The 15,072-nt window shown below is 33.1% G+C and overlaps 1 protein-coding gene across 3 annotated transcripts in view; it reads left to right on the forward strand.

Annotated features, from left to right (window-relative positions):
* The window catches only part of DENND3 (DENN domain containing 3), a 120,296-nt gene that overhangs the window by 51,734 nt on the left and 53,490 nt on the right, over positions 1-15,072 (forward strand). For all 3 annotated transcript variants that reach the window (XM_012541852.3, XM_023496524.2, XM_031947266.1), the window contains 4 exons: positions 776-994; positions 3,725-3,861; positions 10,443-10,598; positions 13,284-13,380. In XM_012541852.3, coding sequence (XP_012397306.2) covers positions 776-994; positions 3,725-3,861; positions 10,443-10,598; positions 13,284-13,380 — 609 coding nt within the window. The remainder of the gene's footprint in view (positions 1-775; positions 995-3,724; positions 3,862-10,442; positions 10,599-13,283; positions 13,381-15,072) is intronic.

Consider the following 15,072-nt stretch of genomic DNA (forward strand, 5'->3'; position numbering starts at 1 on the left):
TTCCTAAAACTTCTTTGAGAAGTATAGCTATAGAGAGTATTCATTTTGGGTACACATTGGACTAAATGACATCTAAAAGCCCTCCCATCTCTTAAGATTGCGTCAATTCTATGAAAAGTTTATATCTTGCTTGTCCATGGTAAACAGGTTATCCCTTATCTTTGTGATTAGTTCAGCATCTTACATTTCTACATTCTTTTGCTTAAAATTTTACATATATATATATATATATATATACACACATACACACACACACACACACACATACATACATGTGTATATATGGGTATTTTAAAACTATTCTTGTCACAAAGTGTTAGGATATAGCCTGTACTTATTTAACTAATATTTACAGAGTGCTATTTTTGTCAAACATCTTGCATTTACTTAAAATCAGATCAGCAAGCATATATTAAGTTTCTTCTATGCCATATTCTCTGCTAAGTCCTAGGAATAGAAAGAAAGGCAAAAAACAGTCCATGTTTTCAAAGAACTCACAATCTAATGGGGAATAACACAAAAACAACTATATATAATAAGAGACTGCGCAATTTAGAGATAATCTGCAGAGAGAAGGCACTAACATTAAGGGGGATTGGGAAAATCTTAGAAGTTAGGATTGTAGTGGAATTTAAAGGAAGCCAGGAGGTAAGGTCTGGGAGGGAGAGTATCCAGGTATAGAGAACTGCCAATAAAAATAGCCTGAGTCAGGAATCTCCATTTAAGACTTCACCAGTGAAATAGTAGATTCTCAAAACTATTTTTCTCCCCCTAGATCATAACCTGCATTTTAACCGAACAACGGATTGTCTTTTTCTCTTCGGACTGGGCTCTGCTCACTCTCATTGCTGAGTGCTTTATGCTGTATCTTCACCCTATTCAGTGGCAGCATACTTTTGTACCCATTCTTTCTGGTCAGATGCTGGACTTTGTAATGGCTCCTACATCCTTCCTTATGGGTTGTCATCTTGATCACTTTGAAGAAGTTAGCAAGGTGAGATCAGAATGTCTGACTATCTTTTAAGTACAATGAACAATATTGTTGGGACTCATGAATTAATAATATATTTGAAAGGATGCTGACCTTTTCAGAAGTTTCTGTGAGGGAGGGGAGGGATGATTATCATCTAATAAGATTAATTTAAGCATATTTTCAAAACAATTTTAGGCATGTGAACAAAAAATTTACCCCTTTGTATTACAGAAACTGATTGTAATATAATTAGCCATAGTAATAAAAGCATGTAGTCATGAAAATAAATTATGCTACATAAATCTAACCCTATTTTTTGCTTTTGATAGTCCAGTAGTATTATATTACATGTATTTTAAATCTGTTTATATTCACTTCAATATATAACATTCCAAGTGAGTTTTACTCAAGTTACTTATTTTCTTGTAAAGAATTGTTTAAAAGAGTCTGCAAGTTTTAGGTAGAGTTCCTGAAACTGCTTTGAATAAACATGGCTTTTTCTCTTTTTTTCATTTATCAGTGAGGGACCAGGGAAGAATTTGACTTTGGAAAGTCAAACCTTTTTAAAGTTTATAGTTTGATAGCGTCTTCCATTGTCTCACTTCCATATTATCTGGTGCAATGTTTAGCTTTTTACTGAATTTTAATTTAAATTTCTTCCTCTTTCCAATTTTTTTTTTCCTGGTTGAAGCTATAGCTTGTGTTGCTAATGTAGTAGTTGTTGTTTTGTATGTATCTGTAAACAGTGTAAAAGTGTAGTTACAAATTAATTCCATTCCAATAACCATTCAGATCTGATCAAAAGCCCTTTACTGTTAAAATATAGACATTAAACCTGTGTTGTTATTTTTTAAAAAGATATTTAAAAATGAAAGTTCTGTAGCATCTCTTAGTATTTGACAAGACAGATTATATTTTTATATCTTAGGCTCCTGAGCAAGTTATAGGATTACCCTATAGGGGAGAGAAGATAAATTGGAAGGGCAGTTTGACATCAGAGCATTTGACATGGAGTCAGACTGAGTTGTAATTCTAGTTCTACCTTTATTAACTTAGCTAAAGGGGGGGAAATCAGCTAACCTCTTTGAGCCTTTATAAAATTAGGATAATAATTCTTGTTTTACATACCTCAAACGGTTTTTATGGGGAAAGTGCTCTTTTTTTAACACTTAAAAATACCATATATAAGTATGAGTCATTATATTTTTTAAAAAATTTATTGGGATTGGTTGGGAGCATAGTTATGAAGTCATTAAGTGCTATTACCAGCTAGCATTGTCTACAGGAGATGTGGCTAGTGGTAGTTATACTTAAGGATATGAGTGATTGGGATAATTGACTGTAGTTAAATGTTGTTGCTGAAATGCATGATTCACTAGGAGAAAAAAATTATGCATCAAGAAAAGGCTATTCAAATACTAATGGAAGAAACTAAAAGACGTCATCCAGTGTGGGTAGTAAAGAAAAAAAAAAACAGCAGAATAGCAGAGTATTAATGTGCTGTTTCTATTTTTAGCCCTAAGTGAGCAACACCCAGTCTCCAATTTTCAGAAAGGAAGACTGTTTTGGCTTTTTTTTCCCCCTTACTAATGGTTAATTCCAGCTGGCTGTAGTTAAGTAAATCCTTTTAGGAGAAGGATCTTACACATGCAATTACTGGAAACTTTCAGAAGTGAGGACAAATGTTTTAACTAGCAAAGTTCTAGATTTGGTTTTCTGATTTTATTCACCAATAGTTTTGTGCCAGAGGAAGGAACCAAGTTGAATTCCAACAGCATCTTAGAGATATTTATATTATCTAAACAGTTATGTGTGTGGTTCTTTCCCCTTCAACCCCCACTACCAACAAAAAAGACAAAGAACACCCCTATTTAGTTTCCAGATTTACATTTAGTTATACTTCCCAGAACTGGTGAGGCCAGAAAAAGAAATGGGGTTTAAAGCTAGTGTATATACCATTTGAAAATATAATCTTATTTGAGACTGCTAAGCCAGAATGATTCTAAACATTTTAAAAGTTTGTAGAGAGTATGGAGCTATATACTATAAATTATTTAATTTGCAGATTTCTCTAATATTTATAAAGTTGATCTTTAGGAAATATAGAAATAAGAAGTGAGTAAGTGGCTTGTGTTTACCAATGATTCTCACTGATTTTTGATGTAAAAACAATACAATTCTTTTAAAATAAAATTTATTTATCCTTTATCTTAATCTATCTATTTAATTAATCCATTTAATTAATTAATCTTAATTATCTAGGACTCTGTCTGTATACTGTACTTGTGTGTTTTCTACATCCAGAAAGATGGGAAAGAGGACTTGGGTATTGCCAAGAGGGATATTCTGCCACTTTAGACATCAGTTGCAAAGATCTCAATGACAAAAGAAGAATTGAATAAATTTCAAGTTGTCGAAAATGGACTTAGCTGGATTTGGTGGATAAGATTATAGGATTTGAATTGGTTAAAAAAAAAATCTACTGTAAGCACTTATTGGAATCTCTTCTCCCTGTTCAGAGGAGAAAAGAGTTCAATTGTGTTAACTACTGCTATCAACAGCTTCTGATACATTATTAACTTTTCATGGAAGAAAATGTCAGATATGCAAAAGTGTATGAATTAAAAGTAGTTAAATTATTTTGATAAAATTGAATTCTTTGCAGCAAAATGTATTGCATTTGAATTTTCTAGGTTTTATATGAAAATAATTCATTAAAAATAACCTTTGATTTTAATATTTATTTAAAAGGAAGCAGATGGCTTAATCTTAATAAATATTGACAATGGAAACATTACCTATTCCAAATCCTTGGATGATGATGATGATGATGATGATATTGATATTCCAGACATCCCTTTGCAAGCTGCTCAGACATTTATTCAAAGGTAAAAGTGGTAATGTTGTATTTGAAAAGTTAGAAAAAAAAAATTTTTTTTTAAATTTTAGACTTTATGGTCATATGATTTGTGGCATGTTTTCTGAATTTATAAATTACCAGCTTTTATTTTTAATTTGTGAAAAATTCTAAAATTTGTTTGTATAATTCTAGTGTTGGTCTAAAATTCTAAGTACTTGGTAAGGTATTTAACACTAAATTGTTCCTTAGTGGTCAGAAAAGTTGAATATCTTTCCATCTCTATAGTTTAAACATGTCTTTGAAGCTTTAGCTAGAATTGTATTTCTGATCTCCAGCTGACTAATTCTACCTGGTTGTCTCATCTCTTAACTCAAATTCAACATGTATAACAGTGAACTTCTTATCTCTCTCCAAAACTAGCTTTTCCTTATTATCCTATTTCTCCCTATGGTACCAACCATTTCCCTATTTATGAAGAACTAGAATCATGTTTATCTCCTCCCTCAAACCTGGGCTATTACAATCCTATCCTTCAAGTCTCTCTTCCTTCAGCTATTCCCTTTCCAACTCATCTTGGACATGTTGGCAGAGTTATCTTTTCAGAATGTCATTTTGATTATGGATGACTTTCAACATAAAAGTAAAAACTTCTCATGTTAGCATTTGAGGTTCTCTGTAGTTTGGGAACTAACAATCTTATTTCTCAGTTTTCTCATATACCTCTGTTCTTAGCACTCACCAGACTCAGCTCCTCTATTGCCTTATCCTTCCTAGCTCTTTATAATCCCTGAGTCTTTTGCTTATGTTATTTTCTCTATGGAGAACTCACCTTCTTCCCTCCAGGCCACCTTCAAATCTTCCTCATTAGAAATTTTTCTGGTCATTCAAGGCCCAGATAAAATATTGCTTCTTCCATGAAGCTTTTCCAGTTCATAATGTCCATTTGATCATTACTTCTTCTGAAGAGGAGGAAGGACTTCTTTGCTTATACCTTTCTTATCCAATTCCTACATTCTGTTTTAAGCCTTGTGTTACAACATTGTTTTGCAAATCTCCTACTATATTTTAAATTTCTTGAAGGCAGATGATGGCATTTTCATCATGGTACTTAGCACAGTGCTTTATTAGTAGTTACTTAGTAGCTAATTAGGCATTAGCAGCTAATTAGGTAGCCAATTAGTGTGTGTTGAAGGAAAGACTTTCTAAATGTCTTACTTGTAGTAAGTGCCTGTGTATATGGGATAATAGGCAAGGAAGGAGAGTGTATTCAAAAGGATCTAGATTCTTGTATTATTAACATTTCTAGGAAAGCCCTTTGCTGTATACTGCCCTATTTCCATTTCCTGTTTGAGTATGAATTAAGTTTTACTTTCTAAACTATGTACTAGGGTTTAAACATTACTGTATAATATCACCATTTAAAAATATTGATTTGAGGGTTCTTTCCTATGTTTTATCCAATTTGAAATGTTGAATTTTTAAAAACTCAATGCTTTTTCTGAATTATCTTGCTAACTGATTTTTTTTTTTTTTTACGGGCCCTTGAAATCTTTTGTCAGTCCTAATCAGATGTAAGATAGAGCCTATGATGTAATTATAGGTTCCCTATATGGAGAATATTCAAAGGCTAGCTCCATTTTCTGTGGCTAGCTTGTCAGATGTTCTAATAAATAATGCAAGCAGTCACTAAAAGCACAATCAAGTATATATCCATCACCATTAATCATAGGCATTGGTAGTCAAAATGTGCTCTATGTAGTATACAGTAAACATAAGACATCCTGGCTATTTAAAGAATATTATCTGACATTAGCAGTGAATGAAAAGGTACAACACAAAATGTCAACTGCAAAATTCCAAGATGGAAGTTGTGGACAGCGTTGCCACATAGAAAGAATTGCCAATAAAACATATCAGTAGACCACGCCCATATTGCTGCAGAAACCAAGGGGTACAATGGAAAGTCTCATTGAATTAGAGTTCTGGGACTAGTGTTCTATTCCTGGACCTAATACTAATTCACAGTATGATGTTATCTTTTTAGGCTTCTCTCTGAAGGTGCAGACATAATCCTTGCCCTATTTAGCCGATGTAATTGTCATAAGAAGGAATATAGTAGATGTGAAAATTATTTGAAAAGTATAAAACTCTATATAATTTTAGAGTAGATTAGTAAACAAACATATTTATGCCCTTTATATATACATTATGTTTTCTGTTCTGTGTATATCATCTGGCAGATATTAAGTAAATGTTATATATTCTTATATATAATGTGATATATAACACGTCAGGAAGTCAGTAAATATTTATTTAGCACCTTCTATGTGCCTTGCATTGTGTGAAGTGCTGGGGATGTTAAAAAAAAAAATTAAAAGGCAGTCTCTGCCCTCAAAAAGCTTACAGTCTAATGGGAGAGACCACATACAAACAGATCCATACAAACAAGCTATAGATAGGAAGTAATTAAGAGAGAGAAGGGACTGAAATGAATAAGATTTGGGAAAAGCTTCCTGGGATTATGTATGTATACTGTTATAACAGGTTATAAGATTGATTAATATTATTTGGTTCAGATTGTGATTTCACTGGTATCAAAATTCCCTATGAGGATATTCCTTCTATCGATGTCTATGAACAATTTTTCTATAGCTAATATCTGTAAGAATTCCCAATGGAGCTATGAGGTTAAATAATTTATCCAGGGTCTCATCGCCTATATGTGTCAGAGGCAAGACTTGGAAACAGGCTTTCTTGACTTTCAGTCCAACTCTATCCACATATACTACCACAGTACCTTTCTTTTGATTATTATTATCATTATTAAATTCATTCATCTAATCTTTCATTTTGATGGTCCTCAGAAAAAGGCCTGGAACAAGCCACTTTCTGTTGTTCTTTTATGTCTAGTGTTTCATGAAACTATTCCATAAGTAGATAAAGTTATTAATTTTTGTAACAAAACAAAAGTATTGGCTTCAAGGCTAATTTCTGTAAACTTACTAAAAGCTTTTTAGGGACAATTCTGGTACCAGATAGCACAACAGGATGAGAAATATTTTCTATTTTCACTTGGTTTTTATTGCTGCCACTGACTCTCAATGCTTTGAAAGATCTCTATTTCACATCATTTGGGTATTATAAGTTTAAAAAAAGAAGACATTCAAAATATCTTTCAGAAATGTTGTTCTTAGATTTTTATGGATTGTCATTATGCCTGAATATGTAGGTGAAAAGTTTTATCTTTAATCATGCACTGATTACAACTTTTTGTTTAAATTCTCAAGGAGATTTTGAGGTTTGTATTTCAGTGATTTGTCATCCGTGATTATGAAGAATGGAGCCCTTCTTTTGTATAATTCTGGTCACTTGATCATGTCTTTCTAAATGCTTTACAAGTATCCATGTTTTTTCCAAGTTTAATTTCATTATTTTTTTCTAACTAATAAGCATTTATTTTTCTTCCTCCCTCATTTAACAGTTTTTAAAAAGATAAATGAAACCCTCATATGTATGCATAGCAAACAAATTCCTACATTGCCCATATCTAAAAATCTGTATCTTTCTGCTTTTTAAGGCCTTTACTTCACTGGGAAGAAATGGATGGTGTACTTCATTTTTGAACCCTCCTGGTTGTTGTTGATTATGTTGATTTTTTTAAGTCCTTTAAAGTTGCTTTTCTTTATAATTTTCTTGTTATTGTAGAAATTGATCTACTAATTCTGGTCATTTCACTCTGCATTGGTTCATCGACTATTCCACTTTCCTCTGAAACTGCTCATTTTATCATGTCTTATGGTGTAAAGTTCTCCTTGGTTTGGTTTTCTTAGGGTTTCTGGAGGCAGCCTTTGTTTCAGTTCAGTAATCACCTCAAATACAGCCAGGGGTTAAAGTCCAAATCCTTTATTGTCTCCTTCAAAGTCCTTTCTCCTTCAGTTGGGGCTCAGCTAATTTTCTGGGGCCCTTCCGGAGTCTTGGTTTCAGTGGGGAAGTGGAGGAGAGCCTGCCACCAAGGTGGTGTGAGATGGGATGAATATGTCTGAGTCCAAGGGCTTGTGCTCTAGCCTTCAGCCTCCAGCCTTCAGCCTCCAGCCTTCTGTCTGCTTGTCTTCTCTGGCTTTGTGAATCTCTCAGATCTACCTGGCTAAGGCTCCTAGCTTATATGCTCTACCCTGAGTATAAACTAATCATTATATCACTAGGAAACCATTATTTGTTGTAGGATTAAATCAATCCTACTGAACCATGCTAAACCAGATAACCACTGTCCCTATCAATTCCATTTAGTACCTTGTAAGCATCCTTGTTTCAAGTTCAGAGTTCTGCCCCATAACATTATGGAACAGTGATATTCTATTATATTCGTATGTCATAATTTGTTTAGTCACTCCTAAATAGGTGGGCACAGGAGTTTGGGACTACTACGAAAAAAGTTACAATAAATATTTTTGCATATATGACTCTTTGTCTCTCTTAAAACATGTGCTATCACTGAGTCAAGGATATGCACAGTTTAAAGACTTTTAGAGTATGATTCCAAAATTGTTTTCAAGACTGATTGTAGCTGTGTGACCCTGGGCAAGTCACTTAATCCCAACTGCCCAAAAAAAAAAAAAAAAGAAAAGAAGAAAAATGATTGTAACAATTCACAGTTCCATCAGAAATGGGTTATTGTGCTTGATTTTCTATAACTCCTCCAACATTTATCATTTTCTTCTTTTCTCCTCTTTATTGAAGGGTATGAGGTAGTAAGGTATGGTAGACTTAGGGCACAGTGGCAGGGCAAATATTAAGGCCAAATGGTTTTTCATTTCATGTCAGTATTACACTTGGTGCCTTCTTGCTCATTCATGTGGTGTGAAGATTATATCATCTGGCAAGGGATTTGGACACATGGGTACATTAGTTGGAACAGAATAGGGACTCTGTGTTCTGTCCCAGAGGTGTGGAGATGGAAGGTTAGCATCCAGCCAGGAGGAGGGGAAAGGAAATGGGAGATTTGGCAAAAAAGGTTAGGGGATAGTAGAAAAAGGGTTTTCATAGGACTTGATCCTCTAGATCAGGGGTAGGGAACTTTTTTTTTTTTTCTAACAAGGGCCATTTGGATATTTCTAACATTATTCACAAACCATACAAAATTATTAACTTATAGCACTCAAGCAGTGGGAGATTGTTGTACCTAAGTTTCAATTAATCATTTCCTGCAGATATCTTGGCAGGGCCAGACCAGATGACTTCACCAGCCCTTTGTGCTGGACATTCCCCACTCATGTTCTAGATAAAAACTGAGCTAGGATGTAGGTAGCCTAGACTAAAGGGTGAGCAGCTTATAGTTCTTTTTTCTCATATATTCTGAGAATATGTATTAGTCCTATTCCTTTTCCTTCTTCTCCTTCTCTTCCTCCTCCTTCTCTTCTTCCTCCTCCTCCTCATCCTTCTTCTTTTCTTTTCCTCCTCTTCTTCCTTCTCTTCTATAATATCATTATAACTAAAATCTAAAGCTAACTCAATGAAAGAACATTTAACTTGATTAAATGTAGTTAGTTTTTCAGAGGGAATTTCTTTGCTTGACTTAAGTTATTGAATCACGGTCATAGAATTTTAGAACTGGAAGAAACCTTGAAAGTTTTAAATCTAACCTCATTTTACCAATGAAGATTCTATAATGAGCAATCCACATTATAAAAGTAAATTGTTCATTTTTAAAAGGGAATGAACTCCTTTAGTCATTCCCCTTCTCCTTCAAGATCTTGAATGTCCCTCAAATATACCAAAATTGCTAATTTATGTCTAGAAAGTGAACAGTTTGTTCCCAGAGAAGGCCATATTGCCATTATTAGATTATAAGCACTTTTGAGGGCAGTAAGTGTCTCCCAAGAAACAGTAGTGCTATATATAATAGAAATTTAATTCATGTTGGTAAAATAGTTAAACAAGATCAATATTGTTTCTTTACTAGTACTACTTAGGAAATATTAATTATGGGAACTCCTTCCATTGAGTGAAGTCCCAGCATAATGTAGTAGATAGTCTTTGAGAGTTGTTCTGGCCAAAAAATTAATCACCTTGTGGCAAAGTTGTTGATGAGCCTCTCTAAACTTAGGCTGATCCCTGGAAACCAGACATGCACCATCACCAAGGCCTTACTTACTACCTTTCTACTTTGTTTGAATGAGTGCCCCATTACCTTCATTTTTGAAAACCAAGAGCCATTTCTATGCCATTATAATTTATCTTATTTAATAGAGAGTTTAATAGTTATCTGACTTTAAGGGAAAGAATGCTACTATCAAATATAATGCTAGTTTTTATTAAAATGTAATATTATCCAACTGTGAATAATTTATCTATTCTCAGCAATATAATGATACAAGACCATCTCATAGGTCGCTTGTTGAAAAATTCTGTCTGCCTCCAGGGAAAGAACTGATGGCATCTGAATATAGACTTACTGCCTCAAGGGCAGGATGAGAGGAATGCAGGGATAGAATCTGGAATTTAGAACTTTAAAAAAGTTGAATTTTAAAATCGTTTTACATGTAATTGGGGAAAAATAAAACATTTTTAAAAATGTAATGCTCTTCACAAAAATCTCCTTTTTTCTTCTAGGGTAGAAAGCCTTCAGTTGCACTATGATCTAGAACTCTCCCATCTAATGCCCAGTACAGATTTAAGTGGGGTCCAAGCACGTAGAAGGGCATGGCAACAAAAACAGAATTCTGAAATGCAGCAAATTACTTTACAACTAATTGTTAACATCTTCAGGTATGCACTTATAACTGTGTTTTTTTATAAAAACCGTGTAATTACTTCCTATTTTTAATTGTACACAATAATGTGGAACCATGGTTAAAGTCATGAGTTGTCAGAAAAATTCATTTTAGTTGTGAATTTCATATCTCTTCTTCACCAGATCTTTTGAGTGTGAATGTTAAGCATTAACAAAATTACATGACATTGTACCTCTTTCTCACTGTCCCTGATTAGTCCCAAGATATACTTGGGCAGACAGACCTCCATGTCTTAATAAATGGGAACTTACAATTCATTGCTGGAGCCATTCTTTTGAAGCTTTTCTGGTTTAGTGTTGGAACTTGTGCTTCTTTGACAAAATCTTCAAGAATTTACTATAGACTCGCTTTCCTGGCACAGGGCAGAGGCACTGGAAGAGGACTACAATGGAGGGCAAAGATACTAACAGTCATTAATTGGTCTAATTAGCGATTGGCATTCAACAAGTGAATGCCATGATTCTAAAACTGGATAAACCAACCTTGAAAATTTGAGTCAACCAGAGTCATATGAATTAACATTCTGCAGCTTCATAGTTGTTGCACATATTTTTTTGTGTCTCTTTCTTTGATGGTTATCATCATCAAGAATCTGAGTTTCCATTAGGTATCCAGTACTGAAGTAGATTTAGTAAAGTAGAATAAGATACTAAAGTAAATAACATTTATTTTGAGATGATCAGTTAATACAGGGATCATTGTTGGAAGAGTACGGGTCCACAGCTGTTCTTTCTGATGTACAAATTATGCTGTATAAAGAAAAGCATGCTTTTGAATATTTGACAAAATGGTGCAATCTAAATATTTATTGGAAATTTTTCTCAATCAAATTGATCTTTGCCAGAGAATCTAGGGTCTTTTGTTTTTTTCATACTCTCTGTTCTTCCTTTTCTTTTCCAGCACTTCCCTTTCTCATTCTGTAACGCTTTCTCATCCACCAAAGTCCTCTAACAAAGAAAAACAGGCTCTTTGATGTACTCTGTCCTGATAGCTCCTGCTGTCACTTTGTGTCCTGTTCCAGGAGGGATCTGTCACTTCTCTGGATGCCATTGTTGAGGTTTCTTACTTCAAAATACCCTAAATGACTATCATGCGTAACTTTTGTTAACCTTTGCTTGCTATGCATTATTTGTATCCCTATCATTGAGCGCTGTGACTGGCACATAGTAGATTCATAATAGACGCTAGTTGATTGGCTGACTATACACTTATTTACTAAATAATGATTCATTATTATGAAAAAAATAACTTCAACATAAACAGTTCATGGTGTTTCTGACTTCCAAATGTATATTCAGTTCAGATTTTAGTTCATTTCTCATGTTTTTGGTTATTCTCTGAAGGAGCAAAACTGTTTTAAATAGTATTTACTTAATTATAAATTAAGTACATACAAAAATATAGAGAAATTAAATGAGAGAAGTTTTTTTTAGTGTATCTTCATGTATAAGTTCACATTAGATATATTATAAATGGTTTATTTCACAAAATTTCTGTGAGGGAGATTGCACCGGTATTACCCTTTATTACAAATGACAGTAATATGACTTCCAGTAAGTGGCCTGGAAACCAAGTCTTAATGATTCCAATTCTAGGATTCTTCCTACTATATTACACTGTTCTAACTTCTCTCAATATATTCACATATGTGTGTAAGGAAGGACTTAATTTTCAGAGTTAAAAAATCCAGAGTGGAATGAGGAAATATATTTAACTCGTATGGTTTTATATTTAGAATCTTTAAAAATAAGGGGAAAACATTTAAACTGTTGGGATTGCTAAAAATTGGGCTTTTTCTGAGAAACCCAATGGAAAAAAACAAAGACAAAAACAACATCCTATAGATGACCAAAAATCCTAGTATTTGGTAGAGATCAAATAAGTTAACATATGTTCATGCTTTGTAGACCTTAAAGTACTATATAAATGCTAGCTATTATAAATATTAAATTAGATCCTTTTCTTGATTCACAAATAGCCAAAATCATGCTCTACATTTTCCCTCTGTCTAAAAGAGATGATAAATTAGACATATATTCCAGTGGTGTTAAACTCAAATATTAACAGATCCCTGGCCTCATGATGACTTAGAAAATCACAAGTTAATGTTATTTATTTTGTATTATATTTGTATGTATTTTGTTAATTATTTCCCAATTACATTTTAATCTGGTTTGGGAGGTACTTGAGATGGTGGGGAAGGTGGGGCTTGTAGCCTACAGATCAAGGGTTTGACACCTATGGTGTATGTGTAAGATATTATGATATATAAGATATATGTGTGTGTGTACACATACATAAATATTCTCAGTTCTGCCATCTTAGAATGTATTGAATAGATAAGTGATCATTGATTTCCTAACTCTCTGCACTAACTGAAATGAGAGTGGAAATTAAGAAAAGGAAAGGACAGTCCTTACCTGGGAGGAGTTTATGCCCTTATTGTTTTTGTAAGAAAGTCATATAGTGTGCATGAAACAACTAGAAAACAGCAAGTACTCAATTACATCCAAACCATGTCACTGGGAGGTAGGGCTAGACTTTCTGAAGAAGATATTTGCAAAGTATTTATTTTTCAGTAGCTGTTGTTCTGTTACTATGGAAAAGTTTCATATATTTTTAAAGATGTTTCATGACATAATGTACTTTCTCTTATTAGAGAAGTAAAAAACCATCTTAATTATGAACATAGAGTGTTCAATAGTGAAGAATTCCTCAAAACAAGAGCACCACAGGATCAACCATTTTATAAAAAGGTAAAAAAAAAAAACTTTTAAATTCATGTAACTAATGTAAATATTCATTACAGGTAAAATAGGTTAATTAAAATAATGTTATTAACATTCTTAGACAATGCTGTTATTTATTTTTATAGTTGAAAGATATAATTTATTCCATCATATGCAGGATTTCCAAAATTTTTTGTGCATGTGGAACTTAATTAAGCCTTAAACATATTAAAGCTTAAAATTCAAACAGCAATAAGATATGTGGAACATCCAGTATTTATACATCAAACCCAATACTTCGATGAGATGAGATAAATCCATTATGAGGTCTATGTAACGTAAATTAGTTTTGGTTTTGAAGTTCAGGAAGTAAGGACAAGGGTAGGAAGGGAATGAAAATAAGCTGACCTGGGCTCTTTTATAAAATGAGAGCTCCAGGAAAAACTCATCAGTGGAACTAGTGGGGCAAGAATCTTCCAGACTGAGAAGGTCACAAGAGTTATTCCAAGAACTATTGTGTGGTACAAATAGTTTTTAAGTTCTTTGAAAACATTAAAATGCTTTGTAAATATCAATCATTGTTACTTTATCTTGGAATTATTTCTTATCTACAAGAATTCTTTTGGATGGTATTAGTTTTTGATCCAAAAAACTTAACAAATCACTAGATTGAGTCACCTTTAAGATAAAAATAAAAAGCATATTTTTATTTTAAAAAATTAAAGATTTTATGTTTATAAGTGCTTGCCTGTACTTGCATTTTAAAATATAAGCATCTTGAAAGTAAGGACTAAATCCTTCACATGCTTAACAGGATGTCTCAGGCACAGAGGAAAATAGATCAATGTCTTTATTAGTTGGCTTTACAGAGAGAGAGAGAGAGAGAGAGAGAGATGTGTGAGTGTAAAAAATATCTCTTATTCTAATATCTTTGCAAAGAGATTAAAATATTAGACTTAAAAGATTTTTTAAATAATTCCACTCTCTAAAAATTAATACAAAACTCATATAAGCATAATTCAGTAAAATATACACTCCCATTGCCAAGATCCAAAAGTGTGTTTCTCCTTCTATTTATTAGTTCTTCCTCTTTGTCATGAAGTGAACAGCATTCCTGTTCATCAGTCTTCTGGAATGGTTGATCACTTATTTGATGAAAGTTCTTAAGCCTTTCAGAGTTTTTTTTTTTTTTTTAATTTATAATATTTATGTTATAGAATAAATTATTCTCCTTGTTCTGTTGACTGCATAAGTTCAAGCAAATTCTCACAAGTCTTTTTGAAATTTTCTCTTCTTCAATTCTTACAGCACAATAATCTTCCATTATTTTTGTATACCTTCATTTGTTCAGTTGTTCAGCCATCCCCCAATTGATGGACATATTCTTAGTTTCCAGTTCCTTGTCACTACAAAAATAACTACTATAAATATTGTAAATGTGGGTTCTTTCCTAATTGATCTCTTTGGAGTGTATAGGCCAGAGTAGATTTTACTAGTAGTATCAAAAAAAGAAATGAAAATGATGGTAGCTGAAACTGCCATAATACTTTGTTATATACAGACTTAGAGGAATTAAAATGTATCACAGAGCAGCAACTAAGGTTCACTGTGGGGATTTGAATTCAAGTCTCTCACCTTTCCAGTCTTTTTGTACCTTATTCCCCACCTTCTTAACTATGTCATAAATAAGATATTCCAACTCTTGACTCTAAACATTTT

The sequence above is a fragment of the Sarcophilus harrisii genome, chromosome 1 (genome assembly GCF_902635505.1).
Source record: "Sarcophilus harrisii chromosome 1, mSarHar1.11, whole genome shotgun sequence".
Classification (NCBI taxonomy): Eukaryota; Metazoa; Chordata; class Mammalia; order Dasyuromorphia; family Dasyuridae; genus Sarcophilus; species Sarcophilus harrisii.